Source organism: Cygnus atratus, chromosome 22 (assembly GCF_013377495.2).
Source record: "Cygnus atratus isolate AKBS03 ecotype Queensland, Australia chromosome 22, CAtr_DNAZoo_HiC_assembly, whole genome shotgun sequence".
In the NCBI taxonomy this organism is placed as follows: domain Eukaryota; kingdom Metazoa; phylum Chordata; class Aves; order Anseriformes; family Anatidae; genus Cygnus; species Cygnus atratus.
The window spans coordinates 5,635,688-5,654,477 of record NC_066383.1 but is presented as its reverse complement, the minus strand read 5'-3'; the positions used below and the strand labels follow the sequence as shown (position 1 = coordinate 5,654,477).

General features: G+C 46.5%; 1 protein-coding gene across 1 annotated transcript in view; it reads left to right on the top strand.

Annotated features, from left to right (window-relative positions):
* The first annotated feature begins 6 nt into the window (after nt 1-6).
* Nucleotides 7-18,790, top strand: part of ALG9 (ALG9 alpha-1,2-mannosyltransferase) — a 32,184-nt gene continuing 13,400 nt past the window's right edge. The window contains exons 1-13 of the mRNA XM_035555729.2: nt 7-218; nt 785-923; nt 1,121-1,255; nt 2,002-2,072; nt 2,957-3,045; nt 4,012-4,147; nt 4,514-4,601; nt 4,746-4,851; nt 9,587-9,709; nt 11,495-11,649; nt 13,477-13,606; nt 14,331-14,478; nt 14,793-14,922. Of these exons, the coding sequence (XP_035411622.1) occupies nt 121-218; nt 785-923; nt 1,121-1,255; nt 2,002-2,072; nt 2,957-3,045; nt 4,012-4,147; nt 4,514-4,601; nt 4,746-4,851; nt 9,587-9,709; nt 11,495-11,649; nt 13,477-13,606; nt 14,331-14,478; nt 14,793-14,922 (1,548 nt within the window). The 5' untranslated portion in view covers nt 7-120. The remainder of the gene's footprint in view (nt 219-784; nt 924-1,120; nt 1,256-2,001; nt 2,073-2,956; nt 3,046-4,011; nt 4,148-4,513; nt 4,602-4,745; nt 4,852-9,586; nt 9,710-11,494; nt 11,650-13,476; nt 13,607-14,330; nt 14,479-14,792; nt 14,923-18,790) is intronic.

Genomic DNA, 18,790 nt, shown 5'->3' with positions numbered 1-18,790 from the left:
AGGCGGTGTGAGGCGGTGCCGGGCCGTGCCCGCACCCGGCATGGCGGCCGGCGGCTTCGGCGGCGCTCCCGTCTCGTCCGCTGGAGGCAGGGAGCGGGCTGCCGGCTGCCCGCACTCGGCATGGCGGTCAAAGGGGCCCGGCAGCGGCCGCGGGCAGGAGGAGGAGGAGGCGGCGAGGCGGGCCGGCCGCGCTCGGAGGCGGAGGAGGCTCGCCTGGAGTAGGCGGCGGGGCGGGCTGAGGGGCGGCGGAGGGGGAGCGGGACCCGGCTGAGGGGGAGCGGCGGCCCCCGGGGTGGCTGCGGGCCGGGCTGGTGTGTCCCGCTTCAGGGGGCTCCCCTTAGCGCCCCCGCTCCTCCCGACCAGGGGCAGAGGCCTTGGGCTGTGGGTTTTTGCTCCGGGGTGGTGGTGGTGGTGGTGGGGTGCTGGGGGTCCCCAGGGTGGTGGTCGTGAGGTGTTGGGGGTCCCCTGAGGAGAGCAGAGGGTGTGAGAGCCTCTCCTACGTGCAAGGTGTGAGGGGAGAGGGGCTGCTTGCAGTGGTAAGGTTGAAAAGGATGGTTTGGAAGTGTCGCCCAAGGGATGTTTTCAGGCAGTGAGGGGGATTCCAAAATAAAAATATTTCTTGGCCCCTTGGATAGCAGTCAGTGACTTTCTGCATGCAGGTTCTTGTCAGTTCTTTGCCTGCTGTCACATAGCTGGCCTCGATACTGCTAATGAGTCGTCTTGGTGCATATTTATATTCTTTTTACTGAGCTGTCTTGCTGCATATTTGTATTCTTTGTACTAGACCATCTGGGAGCAAAGCAGGACAAGTGTGGGCTCCTGAAGGATCAACGGCATTCAAGTGTCTCATCTCAGCCAGGTTCTGTGCAGCTCTTCTGAGCAACATCTCGGATTGTGATGAGACGTTTAACTACTGGGAACCAGTAAGTGGCTCTCCGGCCTTGGAGGCACTTGGGAACTTGTAGTTAGTCTGCAGAAATGCAGATTTTCTTAGAACCTTTTGCTAATCTGTATTTTTCAAGGAGAAACGCACTTAAGAATTCAGAAGTGGGAAATGCAAAACTGTCTACGGTGTGATGCACTTCATATATATACTAATATACGTTAATCTTCATTTTAGACACACTACCTCGTTTACGGGAAGGGGTTTCAGACGTGGGAATACTCTCCAGCCTATGCCATCCGCTCCTATGCTTACCTGTGGCTTCATGCCTTACCAGCGCTGTTCCATGCTAGAGTTCTACAAACTAACAAGGTAAATCAGATACGTCAAAACTGCTTTTTTGATTATTTTTTTGAAGTGTCTTTAGTTTGAGTTAAACAGCTGCTTTGTTTGTCGTCAGAGTTACGAAACGCTAAGTCTACAGGTGCTGACATCCCTGAAAGGATTTTTAAGGGTTTGTGAGCTAACTCAAGGAAGAGCGATGGGGAAGTTTCAGGAAAGCTGTCAGGCTTTGATTTGATTGAGAAGTTGTCCCACAAGGGCTAGTGTTTTCTTGGCATTTTGAGTGTACCTGGCAGCCACAGGCTCTCGCTGACCATTATGGTTGTCAGTTTTACTTTGGTGCTTTAGAAGGCCCTGTTGTTTTCTACCCCAGCTATCAGTAACTGTTTAGATTTTTTTGTTTAATAGACTATATAAAAGAAAAACTAAGATTTTGCAAAAATTAAGATTTAAAAAAAAGGTACTGAGTGCGCATTCTGCCATACTTTACGTGTTTCTGCATAACATGAAACAAAAGAGGAGTAGTTCTGATCAGTTCAGTGGACTGTGTTATCTTTCTTTGCTGTAAAGGACTTTAGGGTTAGAGGGTAGGCCTTGAGCTGCTGGAGCTTCAGCCGTCCCTTGGTGCAAGATCTGGGCCTGTAAGAGTAGGCTCATTCACTGCTGCCAGAGTTGCTCCATGCTGTTCAGAAATTTTGCAATTTGGACTCGCTTGTTAGCAGTAGGTGCATAAGCTTCATCGCAAACCTTGTTCTGATTTTGGATACATCTCCTAGGTTCTTATCTTCTATTTCCTCCGATGCTTCCTGGCGTTCCTGAGCTGTGTTTGTGAACTCTACTTCTATAAGTGAGTATTAGAAGCTCTCTACTGTGAATACTCTGCAGCAGTGTTAGTACCATATCCAGTTATTACCACAGGAAGTATACCCTAAAGCTGATGTGTAAATGTTCCTGAGTAAATTGGGTTGTTTCACAGTGAAAATTCAAGATATATGTTCTCAAGGTAACTTAATGAAATATCGGTGATAATTCTACTGTCAGGACACAATTATATTCTTGGATCTGCCACCCACATCTTGTCTTCAGCACGTCGTTGATTACACTCGTTTATTTTCACTGATACCAGCAAGCAGTGTGGGAATGTAAACTGAGCTCTGCTGGAGGAGAGACTGGTGCTGTGCTTGCTTATCACAGTGAATTTTTGTGGAAGGCATCGATAGTTGCTCTCTGTAATGTATGTTCAAGCTCCTGCTTTAGTGGCTGTCAACGCCACTGGCAGGTACAATCACCTTGCCTAATCTGGGTTTTTACTTTTGCCTGCTGCCTCTTCATTTGTGGCTTTCAAACTGTTAGGGTGCCTGACTTTTTTTCTTGGCAATGGACTGGTTTTGAGAGTGTGAGCTGGGGCTTTTTGCACAGTGGGGTTTTGTGATGGGTGTGAATCTTACTGATGTTGCTAAAGCAGCACAGACTCCCTTGAAATTTGTGCAACTAACACTAGTAGAAGCCAAGTCTGTTCTGGAGTTTTGCACTAGTGTGGCTTAGGAGGATCCTAAGTCTGCCTCTGGCTTTGCATTTGAGGTTGCTTTTGGCAGCTGAGTAATGAGAATTGCTCAGCTTGAAGCTCTTGAGATGCTTTGTGGATTGCTTCTGGCTCTGCCTGCATTGGGTACTATTATTTCACATGCTGAGGTTATTTCAGTAGTTTCTAATTCTCTTTTGTTCCCTTAGGGCTGTGTGCAAGAAGTTTGGGCTACATGTGAGTCGGCTGATGTTGGCCTTCTTAGTTCTCAGCACGGGGATGTTCTGCTCATCTGCAGGTGGGTCTGCTTCTGCAGCAATGACCTTGTCCATAGAAGCCAAAGACAGCTGCAGAGAAGAAAATCTGCAGCACCGAAATCTCTCTGGCAATCAGCACCCTGTGCTGGAGAGTTTGTTGTATTCTCTTGCAGGTGTTTCTCATGGCAGGTGTAGCGACAAAGCGTTGATTCAAGTGATGTTCCTGGCATCACTCTAACGATTTCCAGGGCATGTTTATTTCTGTCGTTCTCTCTGGTCTCTGTGCAGTGGGCCATGCTTTTTAAACAGGATGTTGGCTAGCCTGCCTTGAACGTGTTTTATTTGAAGGAAGCAGACATGGTCCTCTTGTATTTTAGCACTGTCGTCTGCCTTTCTGTCCTATTCCCTGACTGGTACCCGTATGCCAAGCCCACCACTGTAAGGCTGATAAAACACCTGCTGTGGGTATTGAGTGTAGTGCGAAGACAGGTTTTGTGGAAAGGTTTTTTGTATTGTGTGCATTACAGAAACTTAAAGAGAAATATCACGGGTTACATGTGCTGGTATTTCCTATTTTGTTCTTTTTTGCTGATGCTGAGTGGAGAAAGGACTTTTCCTTAACCGTTCTCACAAGGTAATAGGCCTCTTCATACTTAACTAACTTCTCACCAGGCTGTACCCAGTTGTTGTTTTTTTTCTCCTAGGAGAGTATAAAAGGTAGAGCAAATGTTGCAAGTGGTTGTTTACCTGCAACCATGGATGCTGTCAACTGGTTACCGCTGCTGGGTGCTGCGGGGGAAAGAGGCCTTTGTACCTAAAGGGATTATTTCTGGCCGTGGCAGAACAATAACAAGAACCTTTTTTTTCCTGTTTTCACTGACAGGAGAATTGGCTGTATAGCATCCCACCTCCAATGGAATGAGTGAGGCGGTTAGCCTTATTTTGGCCTTTGCAGTTCCCTAGCTGTGGGGCAGCTGCGCTAAGCCCTTTCTTTCTTTGTGTTGCAGCCTTCCTCCCCAGCAGTTTCTGCATGTACACCACGGTGATTGCCATGACTGGCTGGTACATGGACAGGACCTCTGTAGCAGTGCTGGGCATAGCTGCTGGAGCCCTTGTGGGCTGGCCCTTCAGCGCGGCTCTTGGGTAAGGAGAGGAAGGCTCAGGAACTTTGTACTTTGCCACATGTGCTATGTTTGTTGCCTGTTTGGGGAAAATGTAGGGGCTGGAGAGCTGGAGGAGAAAACTAGCAGGGGCTGAGCAGCCAGCATAGTCCAGGATCACTGTGACAGGCTTCCACAACCTGATTTCTTTGCTTTTGAAAAGCTTAGCTTGGGAAGATTTCCATGCTCTGATATACTGAGGATAAGACCTGGGTTGGATGTTGGGAAGGTGGAGTAGTAGCTGACCCCTGTGATGGTTTGCTTCCAGCTACTGCCTCACTTGCTCTGCGGCAGAAAATCCTGCAGCAGGGAAGGATAGTCTCTACTTGACACTTGGTCTCTCTTTCAGGCTTCCTATTGCCTTTGACTTGTTAATAATGAAGCAGAGGTGGAAAAGCTTCTTAAACTGGTGTGTGGTGTCGTTGATCCTGTTTTTGGTAAGTCCCTGTAACAGCACAAAGAAGGAATGGATTGGGCTTGCAATAGAAGGAGCAGGTTCCATTAACAAAACCACGTAGAGCTGTTGGGCAGTCCAGCCAACAGCTGTTGGCACTCTGCAAATAATAGATGCTTTCTTTCAGGTGCCCCTGGTAGTTGTGGACAGCTATCACTACGGGAAGCTGGTAGTTGCACCTCTCAACATTGTTTTATACAATGTCTTCACCTCTCACGGACCTGATCTCTACGGTGAGTTGAAGATAAGATGAGGAAGTTGACCGTTTTCTTGCTGCTGTCAGGGCACGGTGACCCTCGAGGTTTTGATCTCTGATCCTTTTTCTGATGTACTCAAAAGCAGACAGCCTGCAAGCGCCAGGGGGCTGCAGTTCCAGCTTTTTGCCGCAGGATGTCTGTCTCGAGCTGGAAATTGGCAGGGCCCTCGGATTTTCTTCTGTCTGGTTCCCCATGCTGTGATTTAAGCAGCTTTTGTTCGCTTTGAAGTTCAGTAACCCGTCATGAGACTTCTCTGCTGTGATATGGGGTTGTTGAGACCTGTCAGCAGCAAACTTGTCTGGATGTAACGCGAGTGCCGTGAGCGCACGTGATCTGTGTGTGCATGTGTTTGTGTCAGCTTTAATCTGGTTCTTGGCTGGTGCTGTTCCTCACAGTCGGACCCCAGAACTTTGGGAAGCTAGCAGCAGCGCAGAACCTATGGTTCCTCCAGTGCACGTCAGGTCTCTGCAGACTTCCTGGTTCCATGCTGTGGCTTGAGTCTCCTTGCTTATTTGGCAGCGTGCGGCCTGGGTTTGGCTGGAAGGCAGGATCTGAGGTTGCCATAAAGGCATCTTTGGGACTGCAGAGAAGGAAGAAAGGTTAATTACTACACCTGCTGCTGTTCTGGCAGTCACGCTGGAGGCAGGGCCAACTTGACTCATGCAGGCAACACTTGAGCTCCCCATTTCTTTTGGATGAACGAATTGAGGAGAAAACAATCCTTCTGAAGACTGATAAGTTAGTGACAAGTAGTGATAACAACACTTTGGCTCTTCTTGCTGTCTTCTTTCTATAAGCTCTTTTTTTTTTTTCTCTATAAGCGATGTAAGAATTATCTATGCTTCCCAGAGGAAGAGCTGAATACAGGGTAAGGAAACTGCCTTACTTAAGCTTCTGAAGGGAGACGGTGGGAAAGGCAGGATTAACATTTCATTTCGTGTAGTTTTGTGGTAGCAAAAAGTGAGAAGAAATGCAGAAAAGTTTGAGACAACATGTAGTTACAGAAATTATTGCCATGGGAAATAACTAAGCTGGTGACTTCAGTAGGATTCCGAAAGGAATTAGAAGTAATTTATGGATGTCAAGAGGAATCAGAGTTGTCATCAGTGATATCTAATCAGCAGGCAAATCGTCTGCCTTTCAGGGGTTCCCAGGGACTGGCCATTTGGGATGCTGGGTGAGTTACAAGGTCTGAACCTTGATGGCAAGGCCGTGGCGCTTGTTTGGAGCTGCCGCTGCACTGCGTTGTTCTTGTTCTTCATGTTCTTGATGTCTCCTAGATATGAAAAGCAGGAGAGCGTTATGTTTCCAGGCTTCAGAGGGCTGGTGGAGACTTCAGGGGGCTTAGGGTGCAAGGTCTCTGCAACGTCTGTCATGTTTTTTCAGCCCCATCAAGGTATTCTGGGAGGAATTGGGCAGCGGTTAGTGGCGAGGCTTTCTGGCCGTGCCCCGCAGGCCATATTTGGTGGTTCATTTGAAGAGCTGTTTTGGGTGGTGCTGAGTGGTGATTTGTTCCTTGTGCTATGGCACAAGATGACAGCAGCTGCTTTGCCGTGGTCCTTCATCTCTGCAGGAAGGCTCTGAAGTCTGTTGCTGTGAATTTTCTGTAATGGAAACTCCAGGCTCTGTTTCTGACGGGTTTTGGCATGGGCTCGTGCCTGACCTTTTCCACACTGGTGCAGGAGTTGTTTCCAGCAGCCTCCAGGGACCGATCTATTCTGAAGTGTTTTATTCATAGTGACATTCATATAACGTCCTCGGGCTAGAAAAAGAGCCTGCTTGAAACTGCTCTTTAATGCAGTGTGGCCAGGACAACAGCGTGTGTTTGGAGAGCTTCAAAACACTTGGGGAGAATAACACTGCGAGGGGAGATGTAAGGCTGGCCAGTGCCTTTTGGCTTTGGAACAGGGATTTCCCAACTTTCACATGATTGGAGCAAAAGCTGCTGGAGGCTGCAGAATAATCAACCTATATCATCTTCAGTGTATTTTTGTAAATTTTTTGGGTTTGCATGAAGACTGGAGTCTTGAAGAAAAGGCTGTTGGTGTTTTCTCCCTTTTGGAATGTGTCCCTTCTGGATTAATATAGTCTATGCGATAAACAATTCCCTGGGGTGGTTGTTAGGCTTCTATAGCCGAGGGAAAGCAGCTGCTAAGCAGATATCCCTAAGTCTGATTCTGAGGCTTTGGGGTGTTTTTGTGTGCCTGGGTCTCAAAAACACTCGATTCACAGCAAAGGCTTTCCCCCGCTTCCTGAGATCAGAGCTTTGGCTCTGGCTTGCCTTGTGATTGCACTCGGGGACGTTTTGTTCAGCTCAGGTGAAATGTGCTGGGGCTGTTCGTGTGACACCTTGCTCTGTTGAGTCCTGGTTCTTAAACAGAAGGAAAATAAATGAAATGCTGAAAGAAGACTGTTTGTTATGCTAGGACTGAATCAGTCTTGCTTAGAATGAGGGCTGTGACTCATGATCAAATTATTGTGCCTTAATTACTGCTTAACAGCTGAGCTACAGTGCTGGGCTGTATGCAGGCTTTTAGCCTGTGACAGACACGAGATGAGGGCCACCTTAGCTGGAGCCCATTCCGGAACACCCCTGCTTTGTCCTGAAGCAGCCTCACCGTCGCCGGCATGAAGCCGCAGCACGGTAGCGTGTGAAGCTCTAGCAACTTCTCTGTAGTTTGATATCCAGAAGTGCTCCTGAAGCCTGGGGCAGAGCACGAAGTTCAGAACAGTTTCTGGCTCAGTGTCTGACGCTGCTTCCAGTTGTTCTCCCCATGGAACCGTAGTACCGTGAGCTGTGGCTGAGGCAGGGTCTCCCGAACGGCTTCATCAGCATCTCCCGCAGCCCGCGTCTGCTCAGCTCTGGCATGCGGGGTGCTGACAGGAAGCTAAATCTTCTGCCACGGTCTGAAGGCGATGCTGTGGAAGCATCAGGCTATTCTTTGAAGGTCTGGGGCTTGTCTGTGCTGTGCAGCTTACCCGTAGCCTGAAGACGCTGGTGGGTAACAGTTTATATCAGTTTAAGAGAGCTGCTTTCTCATGCTGAAATCTTCTGTGATAAAGCAGCCATAGCTTGCAGTGGGAGTAGGGAAGCAGGCTGTGGTGCCCACATCTAGCACGTTTGTTTTTATAGGGAGAGACCTTGGTGCTCTACAGAACTTGTTACTAGTGTGGCCTAGTCAGTGTTAACCCTTCTGTAAGTCCTTAGAAAGCTGTTGTGTTGCCTCAGAAGAGCATCTGGAGGCGCCAGGGCTGAGGAAGTAAAACCAAGCCCTCTTCACACACGCTTGTAGGTGTCCACTGGAAGATTTACAGCGTGAGAACCCGGAGTGCCTCAGGATTTCCCTCCATGGACATCCCGCTCAGCAGCCCGGATTTCTAAGGAGGGAAACATGCTTCAGTTCGTGTCCAGTGCTTGACCCCATCTTTCGGTCTACTGTATCCTATATTCAGACTTCCAGACTGAGGATTGTACTCCTGTGGGACTAGAAAGAATTACGAGGCAGGTGGAGGGAGAAAGAAGATGTTTTTTGTTGTTGTTGTTCCCTTAAGGACCCTTACTTCCCAAAACCTGAACCTGTAATTGCAATTTGCTTTCAGTGCTAACAAGTAAATGTTTTGTAAATAAACACAAGTTGCTTGGACTTTGCTTTAGTAACTCCAGCTACATGTTCCTGACATTACTAGTGCAGCTTCTAATCATGTTTAACCGTAGGAGCTGCCGAGGTTTTGGGTTTTCCTTGCTGCTTTTCAGTTGTCTGATTAATTTCAACATGGACCCTCTTTAAGTGGCTCTGATTGCAGGAAATTGCTGTGGCATGTGACACATGTCACAACAGTGCAGTGATTAAAGCCCCCGCATGTCATTTGCTGACTGATTGAGCTAATCGCACTGAGAAAGTGGCAAACGTGCAGAGAGGAACTGGCGTTCCTTATTGTTCGGGATTTTAAGCATCGGGAATTAAAAGTCCAAATAAATGACAGCTGGACTGGAATTTGTCAGTTTGCATCCTTCGAAGCTTGCAACCAATACCCAAGTATGTAATAGTAGGAGGTGGAGTTGCCTTGCTCCTGTTAAAAGCGATGCCGTAAGAACATATTGAAACAGGGAAATTTTAAGCGGTGTTGACACTGAGGAGGTACCAAAACTGGCGTCTGGGTGAACGGTAGCGGCAGAGTCTTTGGGGTGAAGTGTGTGTGTGAGCTCTTCTGCCATTTTCTGTTTCTGCTGCCACGGAGTATACATCACCACTTCAGAATGACAGTCATCTCTTGTTAACATTACGTGCCTTTGTGTTGTATCTGTTGCTTCGTTGCAATTAGAATGAATTTGGAGGAGAATTTCCTGGCTTTAGGGGTTACAGCCTCTTCTTTCTGCGGCAGCTCTTAATGCAAGGGTGAGTTGTGTGTTGCAGAACCTGTTGCTGGACAAGGCTGACTGTTAGAGTTGCCTTTGATACGTGAGCAGCAGATGTGAAGTTTACTGTGACCCAATGAAAACAGAAGAGAAAAATAATTTAAGAAAAGGCAATGATCCAATGATCTGTCCATACCCTTTCCATTCCTTGGTTTCAATATGCTTGCAGTGGGGAGAGTTGATGTCCGCTGCTGGTTCTCTCTCTGTGTCAGGCAGAGGAGGAATGAAGCTGCTCTGACATCCAGATCTCAAATATCCTTATGTTCAAAAACTTTTTCCTTGCTCTCCTTTCAGGTACCGAACCCTGGTCCTTCTATTTCATCAATGGCTTTCTGAATTTCAACGTGGCATTTATTTTGGCGCTGCTTGTGCTACCGCTGACTTATCTCATGGAGTGCCTGCTTCAGAAGTTTCATGGTGAGTGCAGGATAGCTGTGAGAGCTGAGCACAGAGAGCCCAGATCGCAAACCTTGTTAGTAAAGGGAGAGCTTGTGTGCCAAAGAGCAGCTTGCCTTTATTGGAAGTGAAACTAGGCTCAGGGAAAGTTTTTGGAATAATAGCGCAGTTCCTAGAGCTCGTTACTCAGTTCAGTGTTAACCACACGGTGGAATTTCTGTGTAGAAAGAGGAGGCAGTGAGATCTGTCTACTGTGCTCTCTGCAGAAGGGCAGGAATGTGTCTTTCCCCTTTAAGGGCGATTCCTGTGTTCCCTGTCTTCACCTCAAGAAGGACATTGTGTTGTCAAGGCTAAGCTGTCCACACACGAAGTGAGCTTAACAAGTTGTACAGTACATGTAACCTTCAGCCAGAAATACAAACGCGTTAGCAGTAGCCCTGTCAGAACTCTAAGGTGAGGAGGAACCACGTACCCATGGCTGCTTCCATCTCACCCGCAGCAGGAAATGGCAGCCTTGGCTGCCGGCTTCCACTGTTACGTTTTTATGTCACTGCCAGGATGTTTACTGCAATAGTTTGGGAGATCAGGGCTGGTTTTAGGCTTTTTCATTGCTGGGGTTGAGCCTGCACAAATGCATTCTCTGCTCTGTGCTGCTGCCGATGTAGGGATTGGACCTGGGCTCTTCTGTGCTCTGCAACTCGCACAACTGAGTCCTCTCTACTGAGGGTAGAGAAGGGAGGAGCTAGAATATTCCGCTTCATATTGGGCTTTCTCCTAAATAAAATGACCTCAGTTTGAGTACGTGATGTCTGGCAAGTGACTGTAGAAAAGATGTGTTGAAAATGTGGGGGTTCCTTTGCTGTTTTGTAAGGAAGTTTCATTAAGTGTCAGCTGCACTCTCCAGATTCATCAGTCCAGTCAGGGCTCGACTCTCTGAATTTTACTGAATACAAGAAACAATAATATCATAAGCCTTGCTGAAAACGTACGTTAACGGGTATTTGCTGATATCTGCTCGTCGGATATGACTGACGTACTGTCAGAAACCAGTAAAAGCTCAGCAGGAGATCCTGTAAATGCAAGATTTCCTGCTGTTCACTTGGTGTTCTTGTTCTTAACAGCAGGAGCCACTCTGCTGAGTGCATTGCTCTTGTTGTCTGCGAAATGCCGTTAGCTTAATTGTTTAACTCTGCTGTTGGGAGTAGCAAGGGGGCAGAAAAGGGATTGAAAATTGTCAGGCAGTGTGGAACCCTCTGCAGCGTGACTAAAATTCAGGGTAATTGTTGTTATTTTTGAATCGGTTATTTCCTGTGCTGAGCAGAAGGTGCCTGAGAGACCTCTCGTGCTGTTATTTTTGTAATGAAGCAACGAAGGCTGTGGAAACGCCAGTTGCCAAACAGCCATTCGCAAGCAAGGGACAGATCCAGAGGCGAGTCTTCCTAATCTGTGTTGTGCAGCACGCTGCACAGTAGGAAATCCACTCCTGTTTAGACGTGCCAGTTCTGGATGGATTTGGTCACTTTGGGTTCAGCAGCCTGATCGCTTGTTCTCTGTGTTTTAAAGTCTGTTGAAATTTTTAGTGTCATGGGAACCCATGAAAATTCTCTGAGCAAAATCCTGTACTGAGTGGGCACGTTACCTGGATTGCAGCAAGACCGCTGCTCAGAACGTGACCCGTTTGTGTCCGGAGAACGGGCTTGGGAATGTGAGATGTGATAATGCACCTGGTGGGTGTGTGCAAGAGGAGCAGTAGCATAAACTTCTCCTGATGACATTGCTGCTCTGCTGAGTGTGTGTTTCTTTCAGTTCAGAATCTGGGCCGTCCCTACTGGCTGACGCTAGCTCCTATGTACATCTGGATCGTCATTTTCTTCAGTCAGCCCCACAAAGAAGAGAGGTTTCTCTATCCCATCTATCCCCTCATATGTCTCTGCAGTGCTGTCGCTCTGTCTGCTCTTCAGGTAAGTTTGTGGATTGTGGGGTTTAGTACTTGCAGTGAGCTCATACCTTTAGGAAGCTGCTGGCTCGCTTCTTTAACGTCGCTTTCCAAAGCTGTAAATTGATGTAACAGCAAAAATATTTGGGACTTCCTTCCCCAAGCATCATACAGCATGAGCTAATCCAATAATCTTGGCCTTCAGTCCAGACTTCTTAATAACCTGTCTGGACTATTAAAATCATTGTCTGGGATTATATCGAGTGGTAAGCAGTCGAGAATATTTCCTTAACTAATTATTTCGTGGTGACTTTGAATTCTACCATTCTCCATGGGGGAGCTGCTGCTGAGGAACTCTTGTGATGTTGCAGCACCGACGCAACATCTGAGAGATGTCACAAGCATTAGTAACTTGCTTATAGCTTTGTGGCTTCTTTGTCTGCTGTAAAACACGATTTAAGGGATAGGAATTTGAGTGTGTATAGGAAATGTTTGTGTTTTATTTTTTGTATCCTGGTAGGAATCTTCACTGATTCGAAAAAGTAATCTTGTTTAGGCATCAGGAAATTGTTTTGGGCATTTGAAGAGCCAAAAGTAAAAACCAATTGCAATGCTTCATAGAGTAAAGCATTCCAAATTGATATAAACATTCCCAAAGCTCAAAATTACGTCTCTCCTCTGCGAAAGAGGCACAGCAATGCAGTCACTTGTCCCTGTTGGAGCCCACTGCAGCTGTTCTGCCTTGTTCTGCCATTACCCGTCTGTCCTGCTACGCCCCACTGCTGGCTGTTCCTGTCCTGAGCTCCCTGCCGGTGTCCCCAGCATCCCTCAAGCACTCTCACCCCCCCAGCTAGTTGCTGTTCTGGCTGTTGATCTCCCAGTGTTGTTGATGCTTTGCAGAGCTAGGCTGGAACACCCAGATGAGTTTGAGCCCTTGTTTTTGTTAAAGGATCGAGCTCCATAATATCAGCAGTTTTGTCTCTGATTGAGAATTACTGTGTGCTGTCCGAAGATTGATCGGAGGGCAGCAGCTTAGGACATTTGTCAAACATGGCTTTAGAAAACTCTAGTGTGTGTTTCTGTAATTCATATTTTAAGTTTGACATTTTGTTCAGTATTCAGTATCTAGCTGAGAATGTAATCGAATTTCCTCTAATAGTGCAAGCTTGTCAGAGAATCCACTCCTTCAAACCGTGTGGATTTGGATATTACGAGAAAAATGCAAACAAGACAAGAGGAGCAGAAACCAGGTTAGGACAGGAAGCGAATAATGATTCCTGCAGCAAGGCAGAGCAGGAGGAAGGGACCGAGCCAAGTGTTCAGTGCAGTTCCTCCTGGCTTTTCCTAGGGAGGCTTTTAAATAAGAAAATCCTAAAGGGCTGTTCCAGAGCTGCCTGCGTTTAAGGGTGTCTGTAGGATGTGCTGTTGTTCTTCTGTCCACTCCAAAGCTGTAGTTTGTGCAGGTGGGGCATGCTCCTTTACCGGGGAAGTCAATCCACCGTTAAAAATGGGAGCAGCCTGTGTAGGGAATCCTACAGGAAGTTTCTGAAAGGGACGCTTGCTGTTGGTTCACCTGGGAACAACCAAGCTGGAGCCCTGGCAGAGGGCACTTCACAGCTTGACTAAAGGCCTTCCTAGGGCAGAGAGCTGAAAAGATTAAGGGGTAAGAAGTGTGGCTGAACCACGCGGGTTTCTGTGTATTTTTATGGGTCTGAATGAAGAAGTGAAGCCACAGACCAAAGAACTGGTGGGAGATGCATGCACTGCTTTAACGTCCTCGCGAAAAACATGATTTTGATAAAACATCTCAGAGTTTGAGTAACTTTATATCGACTCTTTTTTCCTTCCGCAGAAGTGTTACCACTTTGTATTCCAGCGCTACCGCCTGGAGCACTACACAGTCTCCTCCAACTGGTTGGCTCTGGGGACTGTTTTTCTCTTTGGCCTTTTGTCACTGTCACGCTCAGTTGCCTTATTCAGAGGTGGGTATTTTAGACTGGTTCTGTGGTTTCTCGGGCATCGGTCTTGGCAGGCCTTAAGGTCTGCCAGGGTTGTGCTGCTTCGACTGTACCAGCACAGGAAAAATATGGCAATCCTGAATGTTTGGGTGCCATTGTTGCAGGAAAAGGAATAAATTCTAATGGTGTCACCATTAATGAATGCATACGTGTGTATGTATGTATATATTACGAGAATTAATCGGTTAAAAATCTGTTGCCCTTCACCTAGTACACCTAAACGATGTAAAATGTGTACCTAGACTCGTATTTAGGCAGATACTTACAACTTGCAAATGTATGATCCCACTAGAAACAAACATTTTCGCGTGTAAAACTTGTAATTGGGTGCATTTATCCTTAATGAAGATGGATTAAGTAAGGCTGTGATCCTTAAGTGCTTCCTTGGCTCACAGCCATGCAGCGAGCCTTCCCACCTCGTCAAAGTTAGGTAGCAGCAGTGCTTTTTGCTTGATAGTAGCCACTGACAGTCAGGAGAGGAGAATGGGAATAAAGGTGTCATGGTGCAAACACCTCTAGCACGTTGGGGAGCTTTGAAGTCCAACTACTTCTCAGCTTAAACAAATTATTTTATTCATTAAGTTACCAATTTAAAAAATATATGTATATTTATTTACAGTCATTCCAAAGAAGTCAGTAAAAGTTGTCTATTTCTTCAGACTTACTTAAAAATTCCTGCCTTCCGCAGGCTACCATGGGCCTCTGGACCTGTACCCAGAATTTCACAGGATTGCTACTGACCCGAGTATTCACACTGTGCCAGAGGGGAGACCAGTTAACGTCTGCGTGGGAAAGGAATGGCACAGATTTCCAAGCAGCTTTCTCTTGCCAGAAAAGTAAGTTGTTTAACGTAAAAGATACGATTTGCTGAGCTCCATAAGGAGGGGCACTTCACATGAGAAGGATTTATGGGAGTAACCTTCAAGACCTCATATGTTTGTCACCAGCATGTCCAAAACAAACGATGTACAAGTTTGGTGTCAACAGATTGTTGGTCACAAAGTAGTGTAAATCTGCAGGGTGACTGTCCTAGCAGTGCTGTCTGCCCTCAGGAATGAAATACCCTGGGTTATGCTTTTGGTTTTCTCCATGCAAACCGTTACTAGCTCCTGCGGTTTCCTGCCGCGCTTTCTGACGCTGTTCTCTGCAGTTGGCAGCTCCAGTTTATCCTGTCGGAGTTCAGGGGCCAGTTACCAAAACCCTTTGCCAAGGGACCAATGGCCACACGGATCATTCCCACTGACATGAACGACCAGAACAAGGAAGAGCCATCTCGATACGTAAGGAGGACATTCCTGTTTCCTTTCCCTTACCTTACTGTGCCATTTATATTAATACAGTGCCTAGAACTGTGGTTGGATCTCCCCATTTTGTGTCCCATGTCAGTACCGTTACAGAACAAAAATGGGCTCTCTGCAGCACTTGGAAAGTTCCCTGGTTGTGCGAGTCTGCTTTCTGTTTGTACTTCATCTCTCTTTTTCATCTGAAGAGGTGAAAAAAAAAAGAGAAAGAAGTAATATTTCCTAGTTACTGCAGTTTGGGGCTTGTTATAATGTTACTGCGATTACAGGAAAGTGAACTGAATGAGTAGTTTGAAATCCCCAACAGAAGATGTTTGTCACTGAGCAGGGATTGACGCTTCCTTAGTACTTTTCTTTTAAAATATATTCATCGTTTACAACAGAGGAGGAGGAACTTAATTTGGAAATCACGGAAACAATTGCATCGGTGACTTCAATGGGAAGCCATTGATGGATACTGGTGTTACCGACTTGTTACAACTTTTTCTTGCGTTATCTAAACAAAAATGGCGCATGCATATGAGTATTTATCAAATTATTGTTAGCTCATTTCTCTGGAATTATTTAGCAGCTTAAATCTTAGTGGTGTGCTAAATATTCTCTGCGGTACAGTAAATATTAGGTATTTAGTTATCCTTCCCTTTTTTGCCTCGAGGGTGAATGAGGGGAACTGCCAGTGTATGCGTGGTCCTTTCTTCATCCTCTCCCCACCTGGAGGAGAGCTGTGCTTTGTCCACCAGAGTCCAGGAAGCGCTCGTGTGCAATGCATCAGGTCTCTGCTTTACCTGAGAGGGTGGATCCTGGCTGAAGACAATGGACGTGCACTTTTTTTTTTTATTAAGTTTTTCGTATTTTTGGCCTGTTAAGCATTGTACGAGCGCTTGTGATCTCCTCAGAGCAGTGGCTGGAAGGCAGCACTCCAAGACAGGAGCCAACTGGGTGGGTAAAAGCCGAGATCAACGTGCTGAGTGAAAGCTCTCTTCCTTGGAGCGCCGTTATGTAGTTACTGGAAGTGGGAAGGAGGCGTGTTCCCACCTGAGAGCCGCTGTCTGCCGCAGTGCATTTCATTTACGAAATCTTCAAATGTGGCGTATTTTTAGCACAGACAGCTGGCTGGCGCAGAGCCTGTGACTAATAGAACAAAACGCACTTTTGTTTCATGGCTGCTCCTTAATGTCACCCGACAATTTTGTTACTTCTCATGCAAGCGAAAGGGCCCGGGACATGTTTAGAAATTGGCTACTTCATGTGAATTTTAAACAGAGTTTTAAAACTTTTGCTTCTGAGCCGTTAGTACCAGGAAAACAAGATCTTTCCTCGAGTTTAAAGGAGCTTTTAAGGACTGCAGGCATACCCACATTAAGGAAAAAAAAGTGAGTAGGCGCTGGAAAGGACCGTCATAGCAAACGAATACAAACAGCGTGAGTCTGCTGGCCCCTTAAAGGGGAGAAAATGGTTCAAAAGAATCGTCAGAGCCATGGACAGCTTAAAACCAGTGAGTGTTTGCAGAAATGAGGCTGGTCTCGGTGTTGCAGCTGTAAGCATCTATCAGTGTCCTGCTTGAAAACTGGAGTAAATCGGAGTCTTTCTGTTGCTGTGGGACACGGGGGGGGGAAAGTCATTTGGCCTTCTTGTTCTTGCAATTCTTCCTTCCTGAATCATGTTGAACAGCACTAAGCTTGTACTTGTGCTACCGGGGAGATGGATCTGTCTCTCAAACTGCTAAGGAGGAGTTTTATTTCTTACAAAGGCATCCAAGCAGGGACAGTAGATTTAGGTTTAACAGCTGAAATGGTTAAAGCTTCCTCACTTGAGGAAGGTAGGTTTTTTTTTTTTTTAACCACTTTAATTTTGCTTCTTTTCCAATTCCTTTGGCCTCTGTTTTGAGCTGCAGGAACCACCTGAAGCTTGGTTGCCTATTTTTTTATTTGAGCATTTTCAGTAGAACGTCTTTGTGCTCAAAACAGTTTAACTTTCCACGGTAAACCAGGCAAGCTCCTGTCTGTGCTCATTGTGCCCAGCTAACTCCTACCCAGACACCAGAGACAGACATGCAGCTGCACAAGTACAGCACAAGGCTGTTCCCTTAGCTCCATCTCTGTATTATGGCGTCCCCTCCTGTACTGTATTCCTCTTGCAGTGGTAGAAAGGAAATCTTTCACCTGTCAGATAATTCCTAAGCATCGGAGGTGCCGGCCCTTTTAAGGGGAGAATGTAGAACGGAAGAAGTGAGATTAAGCTTAGTGCTGGAGGCAGCTACTTTTTTCTCCAAGAGATTCTACATAACTTACAGGAAAAACTTGGTTAGTGGTTTGGGAGCCTTTGCTAATGAGGCAGAACCTCTCTCAGGGCCTGGAATGTTCTGATACAGTGCAAGAAGTGGATTCAATATTTTCCTTGGTGTAAGTTTCCCATGGTGTAACTTCATCTGCTGCTCAGTTGTGATGCCACGGAGCCATCTGGTATCCACTTAATTAAATTGTTTTCAGCCTTTAAATTGTAATAATAAACCCCAAAGTTGCTTCAGAAGAGTGAATGCAAGCACGTCTAAGGAAGTTTGCAGAGTGAACAGAAATGTGGGATCCTGAAAGGAAGAGTTTGAGGGAATAAGACAAAATAAGACGTGGTCATCCTGGAGAATGTTTGGTTCATTTCAGCTGCCTGCATTTAAGATAACGTGGCTAGCAGCGGCCTTTGATGTGCATCTTACGGGACTTTATCGGAGTCCTTAGTCTTCCCCTTCCGCCAGCCCGTTGCTCAGACTGTTCGCAGAAGGAATGAATCTGGAGCAGGCTGTCCTTCTACAAACGCCAGTGATGTGGTCTTGCCAGAACTTCCCCATAGCCTGAGCGTTGATGATCCTGGGCGTGGGAAAAGGTGAGGTTGCAATCTACGGTCTGTGCAGAGCCCCTGAGGAAGGAACCAAGGCCCAAGAGTTTGTGTAACCAGCTGAGCAATTCTCTGTGCACTGCTGACAGGATCTGATGGTGATGCCGTATGATGCTGGGACCGTGGAGCCCGTTGTTAGACAATAATTGAGCACAACTTTATTTCTGTTGCTGTCTCCAGGGAAAAACAAAACACAAACAACCTTAGAACCAGTTTACGCTAAGATGCATGATGAAAATTCTTAGCCTAGCAAAAAAATGTATTTACAGGTTGCTCAGTCTCCTGAATTCTCCAGAAAATGAGCGGATTGCTCAGTGAAAGGTGTCCTTGTTTATACCTGGGAGTGGAGAGGAGGCACGTTACAAGTGTGCAGCCGTCTTCTTGTTGGTGCAGTTGGGAGTTCAAACACAGGCTTGGCAGCAGCAGGGTGTTTGGGAGGAGGCTGGCCGTACCTTTCAGTTGCTTGCCAATTTCCTTGTTGTTCTCTGATCTGATGGGACCGGGATGAGGTGGCACAGAGCCGCCTGGCACTCTGCTATCTCTGTCCCCCTGGCTGCAGGGATTGGTGGCAGCTGGAAACTGAGAGACTGCAGTTGAGAACTCGGTGTTTTTCCGAAACGCCCGTGTTAAGTCTTTCATCTCTCCTTTGCGTTCCACGGGGATGAAACATCAGCGCAGCTAATGAGACTATTGTTAGGTTGCAATTATTTATTAATCAAAAATTGTGCTCTGTCTTCTGTTGCACGTAACCTCAGGAAAGGCTTTGGTTATGTCTTTTTCAATATCTAAACATACGTGTTTGAGTTCCTTAATGTCTGCCAAATGGAAATATCCAGTTTACTGAAGGACACAACCAGTAATTACTAGGATGTACTGTACTTCACTGATGCCTTTTCCCAGAAATTTCAAAACACCACTACATTTTAATGTTCGACGCTTAATAATGTACCAGTGGCAG